This window comes from Microcaecilia unicolor, chromosome 7 (assembly GCF_901765095.1).
Source record: "Microcaecilia unicolor chromosome 7, aMicUni1.1, whole genome shotgun sequence".
NCBI classification, from domain to species: domain Eukaryota; kingdom Metazoa; phylum Chordata; class Amphibia; order Gymnophiona; family Siphonopidae; genus Microcaecilia; species Microcaecilia unicolor.
The window spans coordinates 53055947-53083809 of record NC_044037.1 but is presented as its reverse complement, the minus strand read 5'-3'; the positions used below and the strand labels follow the sequence as shown (position 1 = coordinate 53083809).

General features: G+C 43.9%; 1 protein-coding gene across 1 annotated transcript in view; it reads left to right on the top strand.

The window, feature by feature from the left end:
- ITM2A (integral membrane protein 2A) overlaps positions 1–26107 on the top strand; it is a 32508-nt gene extending 6401 nt beyond the window's left edge. The window contains exons 2-6 of the mRNA XM_030209429.1: positions 9249–9380; positions 10689–10871; positions 11126–11236; positions 18752–18899; positions 25014–26107. Coding sequence (XP_030065289.1) covers positions 9249–9380; positions 10689–10871; positions 11126–11236; positions 18752–18899; positions 25014–25102 — 663 coding nt within the window. The 3' untranslated portion in view covers positions 25103–26107. The remainder of the gene's footprint in view (positions 1–9248; positions 9381–10688; positions 10872–11125; positions 11237–18751; positions 18900–25013) is intronic.
- Positions 26108–27863: the final 1756 nt, after the last annotated feature.

Sequence of the window (27863 nt, the reverse complement as noted above, 5' to 3'; positions counted from 1 at the left end):
GAGGAGCTACATAAGGTTTTGGTTAATTCTGTGGTCCTCAAACCTGTCTTGGAGGGCCTTCCATCTCTGTCAGCCAGTTAAGTTTTCAGGATATTCACAAGAGATTTACATGCACTACCTCCACTGCATGCAAATCTCATGAATATACATTGTGGATATCCTGAAAACTTGACTGGCTGGGAGGGCCCCCAAGGCAGATTTAGGAACCGCTGGATTAACTCTTTATTTTGCCCTGGTCTGATTACATTGTAGTCAGTGGTCTACATGTAGGAAGATTATAGATCGGTGGCAGAATATAGTGGAGCACAGAACAAGGAGGTAGATGTTGAGTAATCTGATTTCCAGGACCTGACATTGTGGTGGATAGCTGGAATGCTGTCTCAGATGCTCTAGATCAGTGGTTTTCAACCTGGTTCTAAGGGGACCACCTGGCCAGTGATGTGGATCTACTGCTTGAGATCCTGCTGGGTAAATCAGGCTGTGGTCCAAGGCAGGAAACCTGGCTTAATGAACTTTTAAGTCTGGTTCATATGGCACATCTTATGAAGTGAGAGTGAACTTTAGGAAGTTTCAGTTGTCAGAGAACTTAAACCTTCTATCAGTCGTGCAATCATGGAGTAAAACCAAAGAATAAAATCTGTTGGAGTATGTATCTGAGAATAGAACAAAAACTGAGATGGCGATGTTGAGGATAATTATAAAATGTTGTATTTAGTGATGTTTAGAAGCATTGCTTTTGTCGTACAGAATATACTTTTGACATTTTGACAACACAGTTCAGCAGTTCAGTTCTAGTGTCGGAGAAACAGAGACTGTGTTTTCCTGCTACAATACGTCTTTTAGGTAAGGCCATTCCCATTACGTTCATTCCTACTATTCCAGGCCGAGTGGGTAGTTATGTCCATCGACCAGCAGGTGGAGATAGAAAATACAGAACTGAGCACCACTACATAGCTCCCTGCTAGCAGCTGAGCTCCCAGCTCCTCAGTATTTTCTATCTCCAGCAGGTGGATGGACAGACTTCCTCTGTCTCTGGTTATGAGGCCTTGCTCCTGGTCCAGTTGGTCAACTGGTTCCCAGTTGAGCAGACATACCTGGTGGTGCTGGGTCCCTGTCATGCCTTCCTCTGGGATGTTCTGCGCCTTTTCCCTGTTTTTCCTCTGTGTGAGAGCCTGCTCAGCAACCAGTCTGCTCAGAAGATGAGTCGTAGGCAACCCAGTGAATCTGGCAGGCTGGTGCTGCTGCCATGCCCTGCTGTGGTATGAGGGTGGCTGTGTCCCCGGGTAGCGTGAACTCAGGGTGGTGGGTCCTTTTTGCTGTGCTTCAGGCCTTGGGACATCGATGGGAGCACTGTGTGGTGTTGCTACAAAAAAAAAAAAACCATGGAGGAAGTGAAGGAGCAGTTTTAGTGATTGAATCAATGGAGTGAGAACCAGGGGAGCCTGGTGCAAATCTCACTACTGCTCCTTGAGGTCTTTGGCCGATACAGACAGACTATGATTCCTCCTAAGACACAAACTGCCTATTCTCCTAATTCTATAAAATAAAATAAAGCGGGTGGGTAGCGCAATGCGCCACATGTTTTGGCAGTCACCAGCCATGGCAGCCTCTGCTTAGTGCAACCTGCTGCCTGTCATTGGGCTGCTAGGAGCAGTGGGCGGTGTTCTTGGACTGCGGCACAGTGTGCAGTCCGGTTTCCGAGTGGAGGAGCTGACAGTGCTCGCACATACAGGGCGCGCTCGGTCATACCAGCGCTTTTCATTTGACTCCGGTCCCTGATGCAGGGCCTCAGTGCTTCGCCTCAGAAGGCGGTGGGAATGGCGGCCATTTTGTTTTTCGGCAGAAGTGAAGCCCCTACACAGCCGGCTATGTCTGGCAGCTCAGGGCAGAAGTTCAGTTGAGGTGCTTCTGGCCCTTCGGGCCATTGTTCCCATCCCTCCTGTTTTGGAGTTTCTAGGAAGATGGGAGCAGTGCAATCCAATCTGGATCTCAAGGGGTCCACTGGTGTCTGTTTTCGGATGGTGACCCTGAGGTCTGTGCTCCCGTCCGTTCGGAGCGAGAGTTCTCTCTGCTCTTGAGACCAGGGAGGCGTAATTACCTTCTCCTCTGCGGGCTGCTTCTGCAGTTCTTTTTCAGTTCTGATCCCGGCCATTTGGCCTCCACTCGGGCCCGGGGACCTTTTTTCCTAGGTCATGTTCATAGCAGTCTTTCTGCGGAGATGGAGGTTTCGTTTCCTCTTGCACTTGGACAACAGGCTAATCCAGGCCTCCTCTTGTCAAGCCTGTGTGGAGGCCCCCTTCAACAATGGTTTACCTCCTGTTTTGTTTTCCTTTCTGGTTTAGGTGTTCTTTTGGTGTTCTTTTGGTTTCCCTGTGAGCTTGAGTGTTTCTCACAGAGGGCAGCACTTTAAGTTACCGCATCGGATTCTTGGCTCCTGCTTCGTTCCCAGCTTCCAGTCTGGAATTTCGTGCAGGTCCTCGGTTCTGTGGCAGCGGCCCTGGAAGTGGTACCTTACACTCTGATGCAGCCAATTCATAGGGCTCTATTAAGCCACTGGTCTCTGGTTTCAGAGGGTTACAGCTTCCGGCTTCCTTGCCCCTGGCAGTCAGACAGAGCTGAGGTGCTTGCGGCGTCCCCAGTTGTTGACCCTAGGGAGGCCGTCCCCACTCCTGCCTTGGGAAGTAGGGTCTACGGAGGACAGTTTCTTGGGCTGGGGGCCCTTTGCTGAGGTCGCCTGGCACAAGATTCTTGGTCTCCAGTAGAGGCACATTGACCCCTTTCCTCTGGAGCTGTGAGTGGTGCTCTAAGCTCTGGAGGCTTTTGCCCCGTTGTTGGGAATTCTTTGGTGTGGGTCTTTTCGGACATTGCTATGGCACGGGCCTACTAGCTAAGGGAGGGACTCCTAGCAGTCGGCTGACTCGTGGTTTTTGGCCGGGGCAGAGACACCTGTTGTGCCTTTCAGCTGTTTGAGGGGTTCGGGACCGACCTTCTTAGGCATGCTCCGACTTCCAGCGAGTGGGAGCTGTTGGTCAAGCCGTTACAGCTGGTGATTTGTTGATGGGGCTTAGTTCTCTTGGCCTATTCCTATGTCATGCTTCCTTGGTTCTTCTGCCATCGCAGGGAAGAGGACTCTCGGGGACTAGACACCCTGCTGCGTTTGTGTTTGAGCGAGGGACTCCCCTAAGCCTTACCCCGTGTCGAAGTTAGGCCGGGAGTGGGGGAGAGTGGCAGTCCCTCGGGATACAGTGCTCCTGTTCTCCAGCCTGGTCATGGCTCCAGTGCTATGCAGATCTCGTGAAGCTCGTAGTTAGGGAGCTACTTCGATTACCTCAGTTTCAAGGTTTCTTCTGTCAGGGCCTGGTGGTCATGGAGGATTTTTGGTCTTTTGGCCTGGCCCTTGAGAGGGCTCGGCTGAGGAAGAAGAATTAGTGGATTCATTCGTGGCTCCTCTGCTGCAGGCTCTTCTTCCTTGGCACCGGACAGTTATTTGCTTCCTCCTTGGGCCATTTCCTGGCATTTTTGCAGGAGGGAGTATCGAGGGCTAGCGCTGGGATCCTGGCTTGCTTTCAGGGTCATTGTCAGACCGCTTCTTTAGCAGCTCGTCCGGTTGTGATTTGTTTTCAGAGAAGTGTGGTTCGCTTAATTTTCCCTTCGAGTGCCTTTTCCGAATGGGATTTTATGCTGGTCTTTCGGGTGCTGTAGCACTCTCCGTTTGTGCTCTGTTGCTAGGTGTTCCTGACAGTTCTCGCATAGAACTCAATGCTATTGGGGCGCTTGAGGAGGGGGTATTGTTTCGGGCAGTTTTGTCCTTCTGGCCCGAGTGCTTGTTGGTTTTTATGTAGTTGGCTATATGCCTCTTGCAGGGCTCTCTTGCGTTTTTTCGAGATTCTCGATGTCTTCCGCCTTTCCTATAGACTTTTTGGGCAGTTTGTTTAAACAGCAGTTGGGTCTCTTGGCATCCAAGACTTCCTTTGCCCGGTGGGTGAAGGTGGCTGTGGTCTCGGCCTGTATTCTGGGAGGCTGTTCTCCTCCTTGGGTTGGAAGGCACACTGTACTGGGCTTGTTCTACGTCTTGGGCAGAGGCTTCGTTGTCTTCCCTGATGGATTTTTGTAGGGCAAAGGCGTGGGCTTCTCTGCTTGCCTTGAGTAAGCATGATGGTATAGCAGGGGCCACGCAGGCAGCGGCTGCATTTGGGGGTGTCAGTTCTGCGTGTGGCAGGTTCGGCTTCCCACCCTCGTAAGGATAGCTTTTGAACATCCCACTCGTCCTGGAGTAGTGGGAATGAACGTAATGGAAGGAGAAATTAGGACTTAACTGATGATTTTCTTTCCATTAGTTCTTCACACTATTCCAGGAGCCCTCCTGTGGTTCGACACCCTCATTGGTGGCTCTATGTACTGTCTTGTATCCTGTTTTCCAGGGGCCTTGTCTTCGAATGCTTCTTAGGGCTGGATGTGTTGGTTGCTGACATGCTCCTGATTGGGCGTTCTTCCTTGCTTGAGGACTGATACTGAGGAGCTGGGCTGCTAGCAGGGAGCTATGTAGTGGTGCTCAGTTCTGTATTTTCTATCTCCACCTGCTGGTCGATGGACATAGCTACCCACTCATCCTGGAATAGTGTGAAGAACTAATGGAAAGAAAATTATTTTGTTGCAAAGTAGAAGATTGGTTCTGTAATCAATTCATTACCAATTGAGTTCTCAGCCAGTTGAACTGTGTCCCATCTTAGCATATCATCCTGACTTTGAAAATTCAGGAACTAGATTTTCAGGAGAAACTTGCATTAATGTGGTAACCTATAAGCATTGCTGACCCAACCATTAGACAAGAGGAGGTAGAAAGCTGAAGTTTTTGCCTAGGACACCCAGTACCTTTACACTGGCCCTGTATAGAAGTGCATATGTTTAAATGAAGATATATATTTTTTTAATTTTATAAGCATATAGTGTTAATTACCATAGCTGCCTGATGTCTTGTATGGTGATTGTTGACCTGGTGCTCAGTTCTAAGACTGCATCTTTGGCCCTTGAGGGGGATGGGACCAGTAGCCAAAGTTAAATGACATCTATGATCAGACTTGTGATCCCTGCTGTGAGGGAGCTTCTCGACTTAAAGCTGAACATTTTTACTGTAGTGTCTGGGCAGAGAAAGTTAGGAGGTAAGCATTGGATAACCATAATCAAGTAATAATTTATTGTACTTCCATCGTTACAATGTATTGTAAGCCACACTGAGCCCGCAAATAGGTGGGAAAATGTGGGATACAAAAGCAATAAAATAAATAAATAAATCTGCTGGGAAACAATGATGATATCTGGAGTGAAGTCACTAAAGAAATCCACTGTAGCGACATTTTAATTTTCAAAAGAGTGACTATGACAAAATGAGGAAAATAGTTAAAGCTGAAAGGGTCGACCGCAAAGGTTAGGATATTAAATCGGGTGTGGACGTATTCCCCGTATTAACAAAGGTTGAAAGAGAACAAACGACAGCCAGCATAGTTAAACGGTGAAGAGACTATTAGAGCCAAAAGCATGCTTCAAAGAATGGAAATGGATCCGAATGAAGAAAATAAGAAGCAACATAAGTAGTATCAAGGTAGATGCAAAGTATTGATAAAGAAGGCTAAAAGAGAATAAGGGAAGGGAAATGGGACTTGATATACCGCCTTTCCATGGTATTTTGCAACTACATTCAAAGCGGTTTACATATATACAGGTGCTTATTTTGTACCTGGGGCAATGGAGAGTTAAGTGACTTGCCCACAGTCACAAGGAGCTGCATTGGGAATCGAACTCAGTTCCCCAGGATCAAGTCCGCTGCACTAACCACTAGGCTACTCCTCCACTTGCAAGAAAAACTTGCCATGGAGATACTCATAGTAACACCTTTTTTCAGGTACATCAGAAGCAGAAAGCCTGTGAGGGAATCCGTGGGCATTAGATCATGAAGGAGCAAGAGAGGCACTCAAGAGGACAAGGCCATAGCAGAGAGATTGAATTCTTTGCTTTGGTCTTTATGGAGCACTAGAAAAAAGGCCCGTTTCTGAGAGAAATGAAACGGGCGCTAGCAAGGTTTTCCTCGGTGTGTGTGTGAGAGAGAGTGAATGTGCGAGTGTATGTGTGTTAGAGAGAGTGGGTGCGAGTGTGAGTGTGTGAATGTGACACAGTGAGAGACAGAGTGTGTGAGAGTGAGAGAGACACTGTGTGTATGTGAGAGAAACCTCCCCGCCTCCCTCTGTGTGTTCGCAGGACCCCTCCCCCCTTCTGGTGCCCCTGCTGTCAGGTGTCAGCCCCCACCTTCCCCCCCCCCCCCCCCGTATGCATAATAGGTAAAAAAAAAAAAAAACAAAGAAAAAGAAAGCTTTGCATCTCCATGGGGAAAAAGATGTGCTTGAAAAGTGTTGCTACCCTGTTTCCCCGAAAGTAAGACATCCCCCGAAAATAAGACCTAGTAGAGGTTTTCCTGAATTGGTAGATGTAAGGCCTCCCCCGAAAGTAAGACCTAGCAAATTTTTGTTTGAAAGCAGGGCCGCCGAAAGCCGGACAAGGCCGCCCCCCCCCCCCACCCGAGGTCGCCGGGCCCCCCTCCACCCACCCTCCGTCGCTCCCGGAACTAACCTTAAACGCCTCCTTTCACCTTTGCAGCAAGCAGCAGCAGAGCAGACCTCTCCTTCCTTCCGTGCCCCGCCCTCGCGGACGTTACATCAGGCGAGGGCGGGACACGGAAGGAAGGAGTGGCCTGCCCTGCTGCTGCGAAGGTGAAAGGAGGCATTTAAGGTTAGTTCCGGGAGCGACAGAGGGCGGGCAGGCCAACCCCGATCCAATCCCGATGTTTCCCTGAAAAATAAGACAGCCCCTGAAAATAAGACCTAGCGCATTTTGGGGGGCAAAAATTAATATGACAGTCTTATTTTCGGGGAAACACGGTAATTGTACCTGTTTCCCCAGAGAGAGCACAAATTGTTGTAGGAGAAGAGTTTTTTTTTTTTTTTTTTTTTTTTTGTCCAATACGCAAGCACAGAAGCAGAGGCCTAGAGGGCATTGTTTTTGTTTCACAGGCCAGCGTTTCTGTCGTTTCTGTTTCTGTCGCTTCCCTTCCTTCAGTTTTGAAGCCTCAGCTGTGGGCCAGTTGTTGGCTTTGGGAATTGCTGTGTTTACGGGAGGGAATGAACGTTTGACAAAGAGAGTGAGAGCCGGGCTTGCTTCTGGAGAGAGGCGGTGTTGCAGTGCTTGTTGCCTGGTTTGTAAGGTTTTGTGGACGCACACAGAACTGCCAAGGAAAAGACAGAGATCGGTCCCGAGAGGGAGGTAGGGCTATGAGCGGCGATACGATTGGTTGAGTGTGATTGCTCCGCCCTCGACGTCATCGCGTTTGACGTGGGGGCGGAGCAAACAGGCATGGGCAAATTTGGGTTTCACCACCATGCAGCTCTTGTGGAGGCTTCATAGAATGTTGGAGGTGAGAATTATATATATAGATATGAAGTCAAGGGTGATGATGCGGAAGAACTGAAAGAAATCTCTGTGAATTTGGAGGATGTACTGAGCCAAATTATAAGAGCGATAAATAACCGGATCAGATGGCATACACTCCAGATTACTGAAAACTAGATTAAATTGCTGATCTGTTGGTGATTTGTAACCACTCGTTTAAAATTGTTTGTAGTACCTGAAGATTGTGGTGGGTGGCCAATGTAATGCTTTTTTGATGTAGTGTATGTAGATATTTTCAGAAAGCTTTTGACAAAGCTCCTCATGAAACTCCTGAGAAAATTGTCTCCTATCCCATGACTTAATATCCTTCTGTGGATTAGGAATTGGTTATTGGACAGAAAACAGAGGTTAGGGTTAAATGGCCACTTTTTTCAATGGAGGAAGGTGAGTAGTGGACTGCCACAGGGATTTGTACTGGAACCGGTGCTGTTTAACATATTTATAAATTATCTGGAAAATGGAACGATGAATGAGGTGATTAAATTTGCAGATGACACACAACTTCAAAGCTGTCAAAACAGATGCAAATTGTGAAAGTGGAGGAGTAGCCTAGTGGTTAGGGTGGTGGACTTTGGTCCTGGGGAACTGAGGAACTGAGTTCGATTCCCACTTCAGGCACAGGCAGCTAGCTCCTTGTGACTCTGGGCAAGTCACTTAACCCTCCATAGCCGCATTAAGCCTGCCACGAGTGGGAAAGCGCGGGGTAACAATGTAACAAAAAAAAAAAAAAAACTTGCAGGAAGACTGGGCAGCCAAATGGCAGATGATTTGGACAAATGCAAAGTGATGCACATTGGGAAGAATAATCCGAATCATAGTTAGTTGGGTCCACCTTAGGAATCTACACTCAAGAAAAAGATCTAGTCATTGTAGACTATACACTGAAATCTTCTGCCCAGTGTGCAGCAGCGGCCAAAAGATTCTAGGAATTATTAGGAAAGGGATTCAAAATAAGACCAAGAATATTATAATGCCACTGTATTGTTCCATGATGTGACCTCACCTTGAGTATTGTGTTCATTTCTGGTCGCTGTATCTCAGAAAAGATATAGTGGAATTAGAAAAGGTTCACCAAAATGATAAAGGGGATTGAACGCCTCCTATATGAGGAAAGGCTAAAGAGGTAGGGCTCCTTGGCTTGGAAAAGAGACGGCTGAAGGGAGGATATGATTGAGGTCTATAAAATCATAAGTGGTGTAGAATGAGTAGAAATCTATTTTTTCCCACTCTTTCAAAAAGTACAAAGACCAGGGTGCACACAATGAAATTACATGGAAATACTTTTAAAACAAATAGGACATATTTTCACTCAGATAATAAAGCTCTGGAACTCGTTGCCAGAGGATATGTTAACAGCAGTTATCATATCTGGGTTTTAAAAAGGTTTGGACAAGTTCCTGGAGGAAAGTCAAAATAGTCTGTTATTGAGATGGAAATGGGGGAAGCCACTGCTTGCCCTGGAATTGGTAGCATGGAATGTTGCTATTGGGTTTCTGCCAAGTACTTGTGACCTGGATTGGCCACTGTTGGAAGCAGGATACTGGGCTAGGTGGATTGGTCTGACCCAGTGTGGCTATTCTTATGTTCCTTACATTCTTAAGGTTGTGTTTTGTTGATTCTATGGGTTCCTTAACAGACCTGTCTTTCCTGCCCCACTCCATTTTTGCCTGAGGGATAAAAGAAATGAGGCTCTGATTTTGATGCACCTATTACAAATTACATTTTTTGTGTATGTTTCTTTGTGTTTGAAGGATCCTGAAATAGCAACCCGTGGAACTGAAAATTCAACTGGAAGGTGTCTGCTTACTCTTTTGGGTCTTGCATTCATTCTTGCTGGTGTTATAGTAGGTGGGGCCTGCCTCTATAAATACTTCATGCCCAAGGTAAGTGTGTGTGTTATGGTCAGTTTAATTTGGGGTTTCTCACTCCCTGATATGCATGCTTCTGATTATATACATGTAAAGCTGGGGTGTCTTTCTTTGCTGTGTGGTTGCTGCTGCAGAACCTTGAAGTTATCCACCTGCATGAAAGAGGGACATGCAACTTACAGGAAAGCTGCTTTTGCACCCTTTATACCTTGTGCTCATTCCTCTTTTGGTTTGATTTTGGCGACCCTTTCTTGCAAAGGGTGATTGCTCCTGCTGAACATGTAGTCCTTCTTCCCTCCCTCCCTCCCCCCCCCCCCTGAAAAAAAGAGGTACTGAAAGAGGTAGGAAGAAGAATTGATGTCCTCGGGGAGGAGGGGCTTATTCTGAGAGGAATATGGTGAAAAGTGATGCGATAAGGTGGCTTTCACCTGTAAGAAGGGTATGCAGGCTAAAATGGGAACAGTGGCGTAGAGGGCAAAATGTGGAAGATAAGCAGGGAGGAAGAATTTGGGGGGAGGCAGAGTGGGGTAGATGGGTGACTGATAAGTGGAATGTGAGAGGGCTCTGGGATGAGAGCAGCAGATGGAGCAAGAAAAGAGAAGGGGTGGTCAATGTAGTGGGAGTATGAGAGGGTGCAGCTGGGATGAGCAAGTGAAGGGGATAGAGGGCTGCCCGAGAGAAAAGGGTTAGGTGGTGATGTATTGGGGCCCCCAAGTCTCCGTCCTTTTTGTATTGTAAATTAGGCATGATATTTTTCTGTAGTACTGGTTGTCTTTTACTGGGGGTGCTTTGGATTTCCAGGTGTTCAGTAGTACTTGCAGAGGCTGAGAAACCCATGTATGACCATTTTCAAGAGTCTTTACTCAGATTTTCAAAGATTTTTCTTATTGCATGTATGTGTGTTCCATTTTTCTCAAAGGGACAGAGGCTTATGTGATTGCCTTATCTAATATGATTCTTGTTTAGATTTCCTATACAGTATCCTTTCAGACACAAGATTAAGGCATGTTGGGGTAAGGTGGAGATTAATGAAAATGAGGGTTTAGTCCATATATTCCACAAATACCCATATAATTGTGTTGATAGCTACTTTGGTTTCATTGTTGACATGTCCTTTTGCATCAGTTGCACCAAATTTTGTATAGTTCACACAACACTTTCAGTTTGAGGGTAATCTGGATACAAAAAATCCACATTAATAGGAAAAGTACCATTGGCTCAGTTTAACCATCTGTCTACTTTTGGGTGATGCATTGCAAATTTTGTGAGACACAACCAGAGCAGTAAGATGTTGGTGTTTTTTTCTTTTTTTTTTATTTTTAGCATAAGGTTTACCATGGGCAGTTATGTTATTCTGAAAGTCAGGATCGTGTTCCAGAACCCTACTTCCTGCCCATTGTGGAAGAAGCAGATATTCGGGAAGAAGAGAACTTTGCACTCATTGATGTCTCTGTTCAGAAGTCCTCTGATAGTGACCCAGCAGCTATCATGCATGACTTTGATAGGGTGGGTATAAGACATCCACCTTCTATTTGAAGACTTTTATGGTAAACAAAATTACTGTTCTTCCTCCATTAGAATAGTAGTTGGAAGTGATATGGGAATTTTTGTCTAACTTGAGTATATGTATATTCACTTAATACAGTAATAGGTCAATTTCCTAATTACTTGCAGCATGTTGACATCTTCATGTTTTCAGCTGACCTGTGGATTTAATGAGCCTTCTAAACATTTATCATTCTGTTTACTCCTTTGAATAGCTTCTAACTGCTTACCTGAACTTGCATTTGAATAAATGCTATGTAACACCCCTGAATACATCAGTTGTCATGCGACCAAGAAGTCTTATTGTCCTCTTTGTTAAACTTGGGGTATGTATTCTACTGTATGTATTTATGAACCAATTTGCTATTCATTTCTTTCAGTGTTTTATAATTGAAGCATTAATGAATTTTTAACTTTTTGTTTTGTGATGTATGTGTGGTGGTTTTCTATCAGACTTGATTTTATGTTTTAAAAAAACTTACGGTGCTTTGCAAAAGTGTTGTGTGTGCTAAGAGTTGATATGTATCAAAGACTTCAATAAAGTTGAGTAGGTACGTGGTTTAAAAAAAAAAAAAGTTTATCTACCTGTCAAAGTGGAGGAGTGGCCTAGTGGTTAGTGTGATGGACTTTAGTCCTGGGGAACTGGGTTCAGTTCCCACTGCAGGCACAGGCAGCTCCTTATGACTCTGGGCAAGTCACTTAACCTCCATTGCCCCAGGTACAAATAAGTACCTGTATATAATATGTAAGCCGCATTGAACCTGCTATGAGTGGGAAAGTGCGGGGTACAAATGTAACAAAAAAAAAAAGTCCTAAGAGGGCCACAGTCTTCTTAAACAATTCTTTGACTAAGCACTGCTTCAGGTCATACCAAGAGTGGAAAAATTCAGAACTGTGCTACACATAACATTTTGGATTCTGGGTATAACCTGGCTGAGTTCAAGCATTAAAGGAGGATGTCCAAATTCAAGACTGCTTCATTCTCTGTGAATGTTGCAACGTAAATAAGAGCATAGAAGCACATCCCTTAATGAGGAACACACCCCATACCGGTCCAGTGTGCTTGTTCTCCCAGAGGTGTATTTTTCTGCTGTCCAGAGGATAACTATTCACTGTCTGCTTCCTAGACTCTACAACTGCTGTGGTGTCAGCTGCAAGTTCCTAGCCTCCACGGTCAGTGGTCAAATGTTTGAATTCTACTGAGCCTCACACTGGCTAAAGGAAAACAAGTGCAGTTTTTCAACATCCATATTCTATAATGGCATAAAAAAGAAATGGATTTCCAGAAACCAATGTCCATTTGGTCTTGTTTAGAGAAGCTAATGAAAATGCTCATTGCATTTTACCATTCTACTACTACTACTTGACATTTCTAAAGCGCTACTAGAGTTACGCAGTGCTGTACAATTTAACATAGAAGGACAGTCCCTGCTCAAGTAGCTTACAATCTAAAGGACAAATGTACAGGCAGTCTAGATTTCCTCTCCTCAAAAAATCCATTCAAAACAAATGCACAACCCAGCTAAGCACATAAATGAGAATGATTAAGAAGCTTGGTTTTAAGCAGAGTTCAGTTCTCACCTCTGCCACTGTGACCTTGAGCAAGTCAACTTGATTTCTCATTGCCTCATGTACCCACTTTCATTGTAAGCTCTTTAGAGCAGAGACGCAATTGTACTTGAACAACAGCAGTGCTCTGTGTGTCTGGTAAAATAGCAGATAAAGAACTGCATGGTTCGTCCAGTCTGCTCAACAAGCTACTTGTAGCACTAAATATTAAGGGTATGACAAAATCCAGAAAGATGCTTGGGTGCATAAAGAGATGGCCAGCAGGAAATAAGGTGATTTTGCCTCTGTGTAAGTCTTTGAAACCTCATTGGAGTACTGTGTGCAATTCTGAAGACCATATCTTCAAAAGAATGCAAACTGGATGGAGTTGGGTCCAGAGGTTGGCTACTAAAATGGTCAGTAGTACGCCTTATAAAGCATACGGGGAATGGGAGTGAAGATCTAAAAATACTTCTCTGTGGAAAGGAAACTCTGGAGCAAGGAGTTGAAGGATAAGAGGAAGGGGAGCACGATCAGGAATAATGTAAGGAAATATTCCTTACAAGAGGATGGTGGATGCATGGATCAGTTGATCAGTGAAGCTTGTGTTGAGAGCATCTAACTGTAAGAAAACATGGGACAATCAAAGAATCTTTGAAGGTGAGGAAGAAATTACAGAGCTTAATTGCTTGTGTGGCTTGGTGATCTGGATAGCCTGTATAGTCTTTGCCATCATGTTTCTGTGGGGTAGATGCATCAAGCAAACGTAAAAAAATCAAAATCGTTATAGTCCCTAACGATTTTTAAAAAACGAAGAATGCACCAAAAAAAAAAGTCACACATGCTCAGATCGGTATTCAAACGTACAATGTATCAAAGAATCACAATACACATCGGTAATCGGCCCCTAAATCATGCGCAGAGCAGCCAAGCGTTTTGCTGGCTGCTCTGCGCATGCTGCAAACGTAAAAACAAACAAACAAAAAAAGCCACAACACATACACGTGGCTACCCGGTCAGCAAAATCCAAAAACAAAGGATCGGGAGGGGGCAAGGTCGCTCATCAGGAGCGTCCTGTATGGATGGCCTTGCCCCCCCCCCCCCCCCCGAAAAAGCAAAATGCTAGCTGGCTGCCCCGGTCCCCCTCCCTTCCTGTTCCTGTGTTCTGCAGAGCTAACTCCGCCTCCCGTCATTCTTTCGCCCCGTGCCCCGCCCCCGCTGCCCCCCCTGAGGTCGACTACGCCGCTCCCCCCCTCCACCGAGACCCCCCTCCCTATTAACGACCCGAGCAGCGCCTCTCACCTCTTTCAGAAGCGCTGCATGGGCAGGAATATCTATTGTGTTGGTTGTAGAGTCTCCATGACGTCTCTTCTTCCCTGGCCTAGGCCCCGCCTCCTTCTGACGTAAGTAACCAGAAAGTACATGATTCAACTCCAGGTTTGAGAGTGATTGTCAGCCATGAAAGTGAAACGTAACACCTGGGAAAGACCCCCAACCCACCCCAGATGGCTCCTTGTATGATCATTTTGAGAGAGGTGTTCAAAATTGTGTGCTAGACTTGTACCTCACCAGCTGTACACGTGTTCACTAGATCTACCTACTTGATCCCGATCTGAGCTAGTCTACAATCAGTTTTATTTGGCTGTTGCACCTCTTCATTGGAAGCTCAAGGTGAAATACATTCAGGTATAGAAGGTATTTTCCTGTCTCCAGAAGGTTATAATCTTTGTACCTGAGGCAATAGGGTTAAATGCTTTACTCAAGTCATAAAGACCATGTGACATTTGAGCTCAAGTCTCCCTAGTTCACAACATGCTTCTCTAACCACTTGGCTACACCACAATGTATTTTGATGTCTGTTTTTGGCATTTGTCATTGCTGCCAGGTACTTGGCATGGCTGTGAACCTAATCTGCATGTCCATACTAATGTAGCCAGTGCACATTGCACAGGTGACATGCTTTTTGTAATACACCATAATGATATCCAGTGCTGTCTACTGGTGGCAGAGTTTTGCTGATCTCCCTTCATTCATTAGCCAGGCTGCTTTGGTTGTCCCTTGAACATGATTATCACTCCCTTCTGACTCCGCAGCACACCTTGCCTCAACATGGAGGAGTGCTTTGCCTTTTTTGTCCTGGCTTCAACCCTTTGGAATTCATTTCCTATCGCCCTCTGGTCTGATCTCTTATTCCAGGTTTCAGAACAGCCTCAAGTCCTTTCTTTTCACTTAGCCTTTTCCAGGGTATTGTGTATGAACCTGCAGGCACTTCTGACTGCAATGAACTCTTTGCTTTTGCTATCCACATGATTATTGTAGTTCTCTTCCCCTCTCCCCATCACTTTGTATACACAACTTTTTGTTGCTTAGTCAGGCAGACTATCAAATCTGAAGAAACTAGCCGTTAAGCCGGTAACAACGGGCTAGTTTTTTGTTTTCCTATGCCCCCCCCCCCCCCCCCCCCCCCCCGGTCCGTCCACCAACCCTGCTCTCTCCCCAGCGTCTGTTTCCCTCAGTTCCTCCCCCCTCCTTCCCTCCCTGCTCCCTTCTCCTCCGATTTCCAAGCCCTTCTCCCTATTGGGCTGTACTGCTGGTGGAGGCGGGGCTTGGACTTCTACACTCTCAGCGTTCCGACTCTACTGCACAATTTGCAAGTGAGTCGGTCACTTGCCATTTATATGTTTGATGGACAAACCTAAGCCTCTTGGTTTTGAAGACTTTGCTACTGTAGGAAGAAGTTATTTCATCCTTTTCAGACCATTGCATTAGCCCTGTTAATGGCCTAGTTAGAGGAGATGGCTACTGTGCAGCCTACACAGTCTGTTTTTGACTGCTGTTGGGACACTTCTGTTCCTTTTGACACATATGCAACCTGCCCTACCTGTTGGGTCAGATGCAATTTTTTCTTTGAGGAGCAAAGAATAGATTCTTGAGTACTCATCTCCAATGTCACACACCCATTCCACATGGCACACCAAGAATTCCATCCCTATTCCATATATCAAGGATTTTATCTCAGATACTACTGCATCCTATATTGGACCTCTGATCTTGGACTTTTTTTTTTTTTCTTCACAAGAAAAGTTAAAAATGAACACATTTTAATCTTCCCAGTACCTCACCAAAAAGAGAACTGTGTGTTTATATTAGGATTTATTTACCAGAAATTCACTCAAGGGGGTGTACAGCAAGAATAAATCCAACATAAGCAAGACAGTTATCTTGTACTGTTTGAATATTGAATATTTTACATTGTATGTTTGATCTCGCTTATATACATTCTATTATCCTTGTTATAGAACGTACCTTATTTGCAGTAGCTCACCTCAACAAGTTGAATCTGTTTCCAGGTTTTAAATAGCCCATTTTAATAAAGCTTGCCAGCAGCTATTTTCTTTGATATTAACCCTGGACTTTGAAGGAAATAAATTATAAACAAACTTGACTCTTCAATCCGCAAAGTTGTTATTCCTAACATTTCCTGGACACGGATCGGGCCAAAACTTCTTCCACAAGACAGAATGCTGATGCTAATATGCTGTAATCATTTCCCATGGATCTTGTCCAGACTAGAGTCTGCCTACTTGCTAGGTAGGCCCATGGCTGTTTGTGTATGTGATTCCCTTTACTAGACTCAAAAACCACAATGGAACTCAAGTTCAGTCGAATTGGCATACTATCTCAGTTCCATAATTCAGGTTTCCTCTCTCTTTAGGCATTGCTGAACTGGTAGATATCTGAAAGAAATTGTCTGAAAGGTGTCCTATTTAGACCATCTGTTATACTCCAAAAATCAGTTGGGGAACTCACCTTGGGCTCACTTAAGGATTTTGCTGAAAAGTTGAAGGGTGCTGCTTGGAGGAGCAGTAATGGTTAGTGCAGTGGATAGCTCCTTGTGACTTTGGGCAAATTGCTTAATGCTCCCATTGCCCCAGGTACCTTTTATAATGCGTATATAAAATCCCATTACCTTTCTCTATTGAGAGCAATATTTTTATTCTTTGCCTATATAAATCAGTATTTGTTGTTTAACATGGCTGGGTAAGTAAAAAGGGGCGATGAGGGAATGGTATTGGTTTCCATTGCCTATATTTGTAAGTAGCAGGGATACCATGTGTTGATTTCCCATCATGATGGTCTATGCCACTTAACTGGGCATTCAGCATCATGTAGCAAACAAGCTCAACAGAGTTCCTCGGATATAAGTTTTTGAGGTGGGTCACATCTCAAATAAACCTCTTTGCTTGCAGCGGTGAAAATACAGAGCTGCTGTTTATTTGATGCACATATCTCCAGATGTTTTGAGGGATGCCCTAAACTAGACTTGGGCCTAGAAAGGCAATCTGTTATCTCTCTAATAGCAAAATGACTACTGCACAAGTTTCAAGCAAAGCACCATGATAACCCTTTGCATCATGCTAGCCTTGTCAGAACTGGGTTCCTTTGCTGAAAAAGCTCTGTTTACCCTTGGTGCAGGCTTCTAATAATCCCAGCATTAATGCAGAACAGGAGCTACCTTCTGCATCCCAGTTCATCCCATTCTCAAATCCTTGGCTTTTAACAGAATGGAACTGGAGCAGTGCTTAGATCTTCAGTACATACTGGCAGCAGCACAGAAACCTTCAACAAAACGTTTGTATGTCTTGAAATGGGTGAGATTCGCAATATAGTGTGTGACAAAAAAAAAAAAAAAAGATGCTTTTCAGTTGACCTAATAAATACCACAATAATTGACTCAATAAGACTGCAAACTTCTCTGGGTTATATCGTGTTGCTAGATGAGGCTTTGGCTTCTTGTTATCCATTATTTTAAAATCCAGAAAAGGTCATCTTATCAAATTAATACAGAAGCCCCTGTGCTATGAGACCTTTAATGTTGCTGTGCCATCTCACAAATGTCGTTCTGAAAATCTTGCCTACAAGGTTCTTTCTAGCAACTATTTCAGCTAGAATCGATGTACCATACACCTAACCTATGAACCTTTATACAGAGTTTTATGGTAGAACACCACACTCATCCTAAATTCTTGCAATCAGTGCTTGTGACTTTTTTTTTATCTTACTGAAGAGAATTCTATTTACACTTGACATTTTATCCTAAACCACACAGATGTACCGGCAAGTCTTTACTCATGCTAGATTGTAAACAAACTTGCTCTTACTATCTTTCTGAAAAGAACAGAATCAGATTTACACAGCAGTTTATATTCTGACACCAGCTAACTTGGGCTCCAGTGGCAAAATGGAACAGAGCTAATAAGTAGCCTGTATCTGTTATGAACAGCCTTTAGCTTCTTTAACCAGTTGAATGCTACCCCATCATATCCCACTGTTACTATTTTATGGTGGGTTTTATTTTTAAATTTGCTTCACTGTAAAGCAGCTACCTGGTCTCTACTTTCATAACCTTCACTTAGCACTACTGCTTTTGACCAGTCTGCAATCACAGTACTTCTTGTTCAAGCAGTAGTAAGCAATCTCTTGAATGGTGCAGCTTTTATTAAATCTGATTAGGCTGCTACTAAACAATCTCTTAATGCAGAGTGACCATGAGCTTGAGTCACTTGTATGTCTGTGAACTTTCTCTTTCAAAATTTCAAACCAGCTCTTAGGACTCTGTTGTTGTTGGAAGCTTTCGGAGAAAGGCTGGGATAAATTACTCTACATATGCTGTGTGACTGGTGACTTGTTTTTCTGTATCAGTGAGAAATGGTGGTACTTTTTGGCATGTTCAGTGTCTCCTGTGTTTTCCTCTGAAAGGAACACCATTATATTGATAGGACACTTTCTTGAAATATTGTATATTGAACACACAGCAGAGCGGATAATGGGCAGTATATCAAGTACAATAAACCATAAGCAATAGCTGTAGGTTGGTGAGAAACAGATGGGTATTTGATGCCAAATGTGCCACAGCATGAAAGGTTGAGAACTACTGCCATAGAATAATCTTAATACATACAGTACCATAGATGCTGCCAAAAATGTTCTAATGGTTTGGGCTTAGAGTGCCATAAAGAAAATGGAACTTCAGGTACATGATGTGGCATTGACGTTTTAGCTCAAAGAAATTAGGTTATTGGGAGATAGTATTGGAGTATGAAGTTACAAAATTTATAGCTAATTCTTGGCGATTTTAAGTAGCCGTCAGTAAATGCAAGACTGATTATACACAGGCAATTGTGATCCCTTTCCATGTACATGTGGCTATTTGAAAATGTAGGTAGGTTATTAAAATACATTTTTTTCTCTCCTCTCATATGCTTTGCTTTTTTTTTTTTTTTTTTGTCTAGACCAGTCCCCATGTTCCTCCTTCAACTTTGGTCCATGAGGAGATGGTGGTAACAGAGACTGAAAATGTGTCTGAGTTGGGCATCCTTATTTACCAACTTTGTGCAGGGAAGGAGACCTTCAGAGTACAGCGCAGAGACCAGATGATTGGTACAGTATTCCCTTATTCTTTAAATAGGCATTGGGTTTTGGGATTCTATATACAATTTTTCCCCCCTGTGATAAATGGCATTAAGGATGACACAAAGCTGCATAATGTAGTAGGTTTCCTTATCTTTCACAGCACTTCTGCAGAATTTCACTTGACATGAACTCTTTTTTTCATGTTCTGTGCAGTGAGCTCTATAGTGAGTCTCCTTTCACCATATATTCAGCTTATTTAAACCTAGTATTCCACTACCAGAAAAACTCCAGACTCAATCCAGTTCTCTTTAATACAGTTGATCACAAAAGAAAAATGTATTCTGAGATGCGATGGAATAAATGTGTTCTATCAAAAGTGTTTGTCAGTTCTGATACAGAAGGAGCTCTGCAGGGGACAGCTTCACACTGCTGGCAATGGGTAGATAATTTTAAAGGTAAAAACATCATCATCGTGAATTTCTAAGGCTTGGGAAATCAAGCAGTAGTGTTTTGAACTAAATAAATATAAATATATTTCTCCGAGGACAAGCAGGCTGCTTGTTCTCATATGTGGATCGACGTCCGCGTTGGCCCAGGAATCGGCATTTTGCAAGCAAAATATAAAAAAAGTTTTGCCAGAGTCTTCTGGCGCGTGTGCAGCGCGGACTGATTTCCCACCCATCGCGTGAACGCGTTCCCTCTGTTTTCTTTTTCCGCGTTGAGGTGCGGTAGGTTTTTATCTCCGTTCCTCTCAGGCCCAGGAAAGAGTCTTTGTGAATTTTTCACTATTTGTTCTTTATTTTACTTTTTGTGCAGTTTAAAAAAAAAAAATCCATAGTGTCTTTTAGATTTCTTCACTTTTTAAAGTTTCCTTTGTTTTTTGACGCAGCCGGGTTATTCCCTTATTTTTTGTGCCCTTTTTCCTTCTAACAGGCACAATCGCGTCTTTTGATTTTTGCCAAAGCCGTTTTTCCTTCCATGTCATCAGACATCCAGCAGCTTCAAACGTTGTACTCGATGCAACTGGACCATCTCAGGTACCGATATCCATGCCTGGTGTATCCAGTGCCTTGGGCCCAACCATAGCCCAGCCACTTGTAGTCTGTGTCTTCGTATGAAGAAATGGACCCAAGCATCTCGAAGCCCAACGAGAAAAGCTTTTTGGGGTCTGGTCCTTCGATATCAGTACTGAGGTTGGCGGCATCGAGGGAAGCATCGCGGTCCCTCCTTTTCTAAGCCTAGCTCCCAAAGCGTTGGGTTTTTTTCCCCTTGTTTTACATACTCCAAGGCCAATGAAACTAATATTGAGTCTTTTTCTGTTCTTGGTTCTCCACTTGTGCTGCCAGAGATTTATGTTGTTGCTTGAGGGCACAGACTTTGCCTGCCAGCCACCTCAACCTCCTGATCATCTTGGTGGGAGATCTGTTCTCAGCATACTGAATGAGGACTGTGTGGGAGTACAGTCCACTTTCATATCCGGCTGCATGCAGCTCAGACAATTCATTAAGAATATGACATGTACTTGTAATATCTTTAATGGCTACTTATTTTAGCACTACCACCAGGCGTACCGATAACCATGCAGGAGAGGCCACTAGACTCAGTAAATTGGAAAATGCACTCTTTTGCGGGGTTGGGAGAGTAGAGCAGATGGCAGTAACTTGTACAGATGCCGAGTATATCATGTGAACCCGCCCCTTCCCCCTACCTCCCCCCCTCCCCCTCAAGAGGGATAAAGGTCACAAGATCTTTTATGTGCACAGGAAGTTGATCATTATTTGGAGGTGACAAACTTTTTGGAAGTCAGTAATCCTTTTTATTTATACAGTAGTCCTCTGAAGGGGCAGGAGGCTTCAGAGTCCTGCATAGCATGTTGGATTAAGAGCAATAAGGCTTGACATATTTTGTTGCAGAGACGTTCAAAAGGTGTTGAAGGGCACAATATGGGCATTATATCAAGGTGATGTTCTGGGCAGAAGCTCAGGCAGTTTCACTGGTGGAGTTTGCAGTGTGGCAGCATACTACTCCTTTTTACATTCTCTTATGAAGGACAACAGACTGATGTACAAGCAGAGGTAAAACAGCACTGCATGGTATATGATTATTGAGAGATCAGTCTTCCCACCAGGATAGAAAGCTTTGATAATATCCCACTAGTCTGGATTGGCCTAGCAGGAAGATGAGGAAAGGAAATTTATCAAGAACAAATTGCACCTTGAGTCCCCATCCAGGTCCCACCCAAAGAGTTGAAATTGAATTATAGCTACTTCTGAATTTAGCTAAGAGCTCTTCTGATGTGACGTGTTTTAGTTTAAAAAAAAAAGTTATCCTTGTCTAAGAGGCAATTTTTTAGGTGTCAGTTTGTCTTGTTGGTTGGGTAGTAACAGAAGTAGATAGATCCACTTGGGCAAAAGCATACTGGAGCACTACAGAACTGAACCAATACTTTGGGGGTGGTGTCACTGAAGTTCATTCTTCTCTGGATCTTCCTGCTGGTTGGGGAGCACAACCTGCTAATCTGGACTGGTCTAGCAGAACTCAAGGAAAGGAAATTATCAGATAAGAACAAATTTCATTTTAAGTCGGTGTGATCCGTGACATGTTTGTTGCTAGAGGAATACTAGACTGCGCATGTGAGCATTGTTGGGATAGTTGGCCAACTGACTGGGGAAAAACTGATCAAGGGTCCAGAAGTTACCTATGAGCCATGATTTGGGGATCACTGAAATGGACTGACCAATTTACTTCAATTCTTTGAAGGAGTAAACAAACGTGGACAAAGGGGAGCCGGTTGATATTGTGTATCTGGATTTTCAAAAGGCGTTTGACAAGGTACCTCATGAAAGGCTACAGAGGAAATTGGAGGGTCATGGGATAGGAGGAAATGTCCTATTGTGGATTAAAAACTGGTTGAAGGATAGGAAACAGAGTGGGCTTAAATGGGCAGTATGCACAATGGAGAAGGGTACCGTATTTTTCGGACTATAAGACGCACCGGACCATAAGACGCACCTAGGTTTTAGAGGAGGGAAATAGGAAAAAAAAATTTTCCTTTTTCCCTCCTCTAAAACCTAGGTGCTCCGGTGCGTCTTGTTCGGGATCGCCCTCCCCCCGGCCCTGTCACCATTTTTCCCTACTCACGTCATGCGATCTTCCCTGGTGGTCTAGTGACGTCGGGGCAGGAAAGAGCCCCCTCTTTCCTGCCCAGCGTGCTGCTCTCCGTCCTCCTGTATGCTGCCTGACGGTCTCGGCGAGATTCAAAATGGCCGCCGAGAATTGACGTCTCGGCGGCCATTTTGAATCTCGCCGAGACCGTCAGGCTGCATACAGGAGGACGGAGAAGCAGCGCAGCTGGGCAGGAAAGAGGGGGCTCTTTCCTGCCCCGACGTCACTAGACCACCAGGGAAGATCGCGTGACGTGAGTAGGGAGAAGTGGTGACAGGGCCGGGGGGATGGCGATCCCGAACTCGGGGGGAGGGCGGGAGGGAGGGAAATCGCTACCTTCGGACTATAAGACGCACCCCCCATTTTCCTCCCAAATTTGGGGGGAAAAAAGTGCATCTTATAGTCCGAAAAATACGGTAATTAGTGGGGTTCCTCAGGGGTCTGCTAGGACCGCTGCTTTTTAATATATTTATAAATGATTTAGAGATCGGAGTAACTAGCGAGGTAATTAAATTTGCTGGTGACACAAAGTTATTCAAAGTCGTTAACTCACGACAGGATTGTGAAAAATTACAAGAGGACCTTACGAGACTGGGAGACTGGGCGGCTAAATGGCAGATGACGTTTAATGTGAGCAAGTGCAAGGTGATGCATGTGGGAAAAAACCCGAATTATAGCTATGTTATGCAAGGTTCCACGTTAGGAGTTATGGGCCAAGAAAGGGATCTGGGTGTCGTTGTCGATAATACACTGAAACCTTCTGCTCAGTGTGCTGCTGCGGCTAGGAAAGCAAATAGAATGTTGGGTATTATCAGGAAAGGTATGGAAAACAGGTGTGAGGATGATGTTATGCCATTGTATCGCTCCATGGTGCGACCGCACCTTGAGTATTGTGCTCAATTCTGGTCGCTGCATCTCAAGAAAGATATAGTAGAATTTGGAAAAAGTGCAACGAAGGGCGACTAAAATGATAGCAGGGATGGGACGACTTCCCTATGAAGAAAGACTAAGGAGGCTAGGACTTTTCAGCTTGGAGAAGAGATGGCTGAGGGGGAGACATGATAGAGGTATATAAAATAATGAGTGGAGTGGAACAGGTGGATGTGGAGCGTCTGTTCACGCTTTCCAAAAATACTAGGACTAGGGGGCATGCGATGAAACTACAGTGTAGTAAATTTAAAACAAATCGGAGAAAATATTTCTTCACCCAACGCTTAATTTAAACTCTGGAATTTGTTGCCGGAGGAAGTGGTGAAGGCGGTTAGGTTAGCAGAGTTTAAAAAGGGGTTAGACGGTTTCCTAATGGACAAATCCATAAACCACTACTAAATGGACTTGGGGAAAAATCCACAATTCCAGGAATAACGTATAGAATGTTTGTACGTTTGGGAAGCTTGCCAGGTGCCCTTGGCCTGGATTGGCCGCTGTCGTGGACAGGATGCTGGGCTCGATGGACCCTTGGTCTTTCCCAGTGTGACATCACTTATGTACTTATGTTATTTCCAAGGAGTACAAGTTTTAGGTGTCTTATCAATAGAATATGATTGATACAGATATGATTTATGGATAATTAGTAGTTGTAAACTCCATGCACAATCAACTGTAGAATTTGTTATCGGAGGATGTTGTCAGGACACTGCTAGGTTTAAAAGGGCTTCAGTTTTGGTCAAAAATCTGTAAATGGCTGTTAGCCAGGTGGGTTTGGGGAAAACCACTGCATGTGCTGGGAATGAGGAGTAAGGAATGAATGTACTGTTGGGAGTCCTGATGGATACTAATGACCTAGATTGGCCACTATTGGACAAGATGCTGTGCTTGTTGGACCTTTGTTTTGATCCAGCATGATATGTAGGATAATTTCTATGCTGATTGGTCAACACAATAGCACTCTAGGAGGTTTTGTGTGTGTGTGTTTCATGATAGTGAAAGATTTGTGTGCATGTGACACTATATTTTTTTATTTTATTTATTTTAAAGCATTTGCTGGTAGAAAACTGAACTGAGATTATAACATCTGCAAACTGCTGTTCTGAAGGGATTTGATATTACAGCTTTAATATATTTTTCAGATCTCTTTCTCTCTCCCCCCCCCCCCCCCCCCCCCCCAAGAATGTCAGAGTAGTTGCGGGAAAACTAAGAAGTCCTTATGGGCACTCTTCATCTGTTGAAACTCACATTCATATGGCAGGATGTCTGCTATGATACAATGCTGTCACCTTTTGACTAGTACTTGGCACAAGTTTTTTTTGTCAAGATTCCATTTACATATTTATATCCCTTCCAGACCATCACCAGCAAGATTCTGGCTTGGGAGATAATCTGCTTAAGTTTTTACTTAACTTTGCAAGTTTTGTTAGCAGTGCCAGAAAGTCAGTGGCATACCAAGGGTGGAGTGGTGGGTGCTGTCCGCCCCAGGTGCCTGTGGCAGGAGGGATGCAGGAAGCAGCTGTCGGCTGCTGGTTCCCTTCTCCCTCTACTGTTCCTGTTCCGGGGCAGAAGGAGCAGGGTCCGCCCCGGGTGCCTGTGGCAGGAGGGGTGCAGGAAGCAGCTGTCGGCTCTGCTGGTTCCCTGCGTCCTCTGCTGTTCCTGTTCCGGGGCAGAAAGAGCAGGGTCCGCCCCAGGTGCATGTGGCAGGAGGGGTGCAGGAAGCAGCTGTCTGCTCTGCTGGTTCCCTTCTCCCTCTACTGTTCCTGTTCCGGGGCAGAAGGAGCAGGGAACCAGCGGAGCCAACAGCCAGACGGCTGTTCCTAGCAGGTAGGAAGAATGCACTGGGGCGGGTGGTCGTGCTGCACCCAGGGGGTTGGGGTGCACAGCAGCGATCCGCCCTAGGTGGCAGCCGACCAAGGAACGCCATTGCAGAAAGTCTTGTACAAATTTCTCAATGTAAAATCATTGGCTGCGTTAGTGATTTGCTCAGGATCTGTTGAATTTTGTATGCATACTTTAAAGCATGGTATTTTTCCATATTTTATATAGGTCTTCAGAAGAGATCAGCTGAAGAATGCCACGTAATTCGGCATTTTGAGAATGAGTTTGCAGTTGAAACAAAGATCTGTGAACAGTGAAAAGCGCTGAAAGTGCCAGTGTTGCACATTCTTAAAGAAGTTACCTGCACACTTCTAAATTATGATCTGCAGTGATAATCAAAAGCCACCTGTGTGTTGTGTATTTGCTTTGGTTGAAAATACCAGTTTCAACTTTTTGTAGGTCATACATGTAGCTAATTTTTAATTATCTGGTAATTGTAAGCTAATCAGTTCTTGAAATTAGAGCAATTAATCCATGAACTTGTCAATAGCTTGATGAGGTTAACATTTTTAAAACAGTTTGCTTTTTGGGGGGTTGTGGCTTGCTTATTCATCAGCTAGAGAAGCATTCTGTGTTCCAGAATAACCTGAATTTTAACAATGACACTTGCAATAGCAACTTAACCCCTGTTTCACTTCTAATATGTTCTCATTTTTGTGCAGTTACTGTATTGAATGTATATTTAGAATCTTCCTTACCTTCCTTTTTTGTTTTCAGTACTGTATCTGAACTTGTATTCTTGTTCTGATATCTATATGCTATAAATGCCTTGTGCTTTTTTGTTCTGAAGTGTCATTATACAGTATTGGTTACTAAGCAGTATGTTAACTTCTGAAACTGCCTTATGACCTTTTTAGGTAGTCTAGTAGCTTTTCATGACATAACAGCATTCGGTGTGAAACTAAGCAGTTTTGACCCCAGACATGTAATTCCACACTGTTAAAGATCTGTTAATTAATTTACAGGACCTTTTGAAGCTTAACAAGATCAAGTTTATGGTCTGTTGATAACTTAAACTATCCCCACCCCCTCTTTGTATGAACATCTCAAAATTTCAACTACTTTGATGATTTAAGTATCTTAAGTCCTTCTGAACCTGAAAATTGTTAAGCCATTTTTATTACAACTGCTGACTTAAAAAATCTGCTGCATAGCAGGTGGTAATAAAGAATTGATAATGTACTACAGATTTGAATTTCTTTAACATGAATCTTTTTTATAAAAATAGGTGTTATAATAAATGTTTCCAGTTGATCTTTGAATTGGTCAAATTGAGTATGTGTTCTACAGAGATATATGCTAATTGATATGTGGCCATTAAAGGATATTTGGAATGATTAGTAGTAGTAGTATGGACTGTCCCCTGATCCTTTTTTATCTGATACTTCTGGCCACTTAACCAGGATTTCTGTGAGTAGTGGGGCCGAGAACAATTCCCTCATTTATATTCTGGTGGCTGCTGCTTGCAAAATGGTGGCCATAGGCCAGAGCAGTAATATTACAGGCTGCTAAATAAAAGAGCAGTTGGGGGGAGTTATGTGGGATTAAGGATGAAAAACTGTGGTGTGGGCAGGGAGGTGGGAATCTTTTTTTTTTTTTTTTTAAACAGTGGATTCAGAACTCCCTGCAGAATGGCTTCTGTATTTTATTTGGGTTTGGATTGTATCCTGCCCCTTTACAAGATAGCAGGTATAACTTGAAGCCCACTCTTTTTGCATTGCTGTAGCAACAGAAAATCACTAACTTGGGCTAACTCCCAGATTTGAATTGCATCCAGTGATGTAAAGTGCTACTCTGTGCTTTTTAATAAGAGCCCCCAGTTATGTTGTAATGCTAAGTATGGTAACCTGGTAGCACTTGTGCTAACTTAGTGGATGTTAATGCATTGGCATGATTGTGAGAGTATCAGCACAAACTACATAGCCTGTTTTGAGGTGGAGACATGAGCATGGACTGGAGTTAGCACATGGCCACTTAACTACACACCAGTGCTTGTGCAGCTCATGCGGATGTATTTAGCACGTACTAAATAAGAAGTGGGGAGTGTATCTGTGTAGTAAGTGCACTGACATGCTGGGAAATGGCCCTAAACAGTTCTGTACAGAACTTTACTGCAGTTAAGTAAAAGAGGGCTCCATAGTCACACACAAGGTGGGGGAGGAGATTACTCTTATCTTCTGTGGATGCCAGTGAATTCTGACTCCTACCCTTGTTAGTTTTTGACCTATGCTGGGCCTTATCAGCAGGAAGCACATACACCACTAGGCTTCCGATAGGGACTGTGGAAACATTCAGGGTGTTGATCAAAATAGTGGCTTTACATATAAGGGTGCATTATATAGCAAATAAGCACAAACCTCAGCTGTACTAGAGCATGTTGGCATAGTCAACACTAGTCTTAAGCTGACTGTATCTGCTACCCCTTCTAGTTGCATATGACTAGAGGCTACTCAAGGCATTCTAAATGGATTCATAACAGCAGGTGCAGTGCATCCTGCCTATCAATGGGGGAGCTAATAGTAAGTGTATGCTAAGAGGCAAGGGCGACAAGGGGAATAGAAGGTTGCTTCTGACTTTGGCCTCCCTCCTTTCCTTTAGCCTTACTGCTGCTTTTTTTTTCTCCTTTTTCCTTTTTCAGCTTATCCCTTACTTAGTCCGCCTGTACTATGTTGGAGCCTCATGATTGTGTTGACAGGTGGTATTAAAGAACATGCTTCCCTACTTTGAAAGCTTTTAAGAAGGCTTATTTGTGTTTTAGTGTTTCATTAAAACATCACCAGCCAAGAAATAGAAGAAAACCTAGCTATTGACATCATACTTATGAAAATAGGCACTGTGTGTGGTTGTCAGTATCTGTTGCCCAGTTATGATGAAACAAAGGAAGAGATTGTAATCTAGTACATAAGAATGGAAAAGCAATTGCAGTCTGGTTCCGGTTTCAGTTCTCATAAGTCCTTCATCTCAGTCCTTTTGGCCCTTTGAAACTTTTGTGATTTGCTTTTCTCATAATCTCCTTAA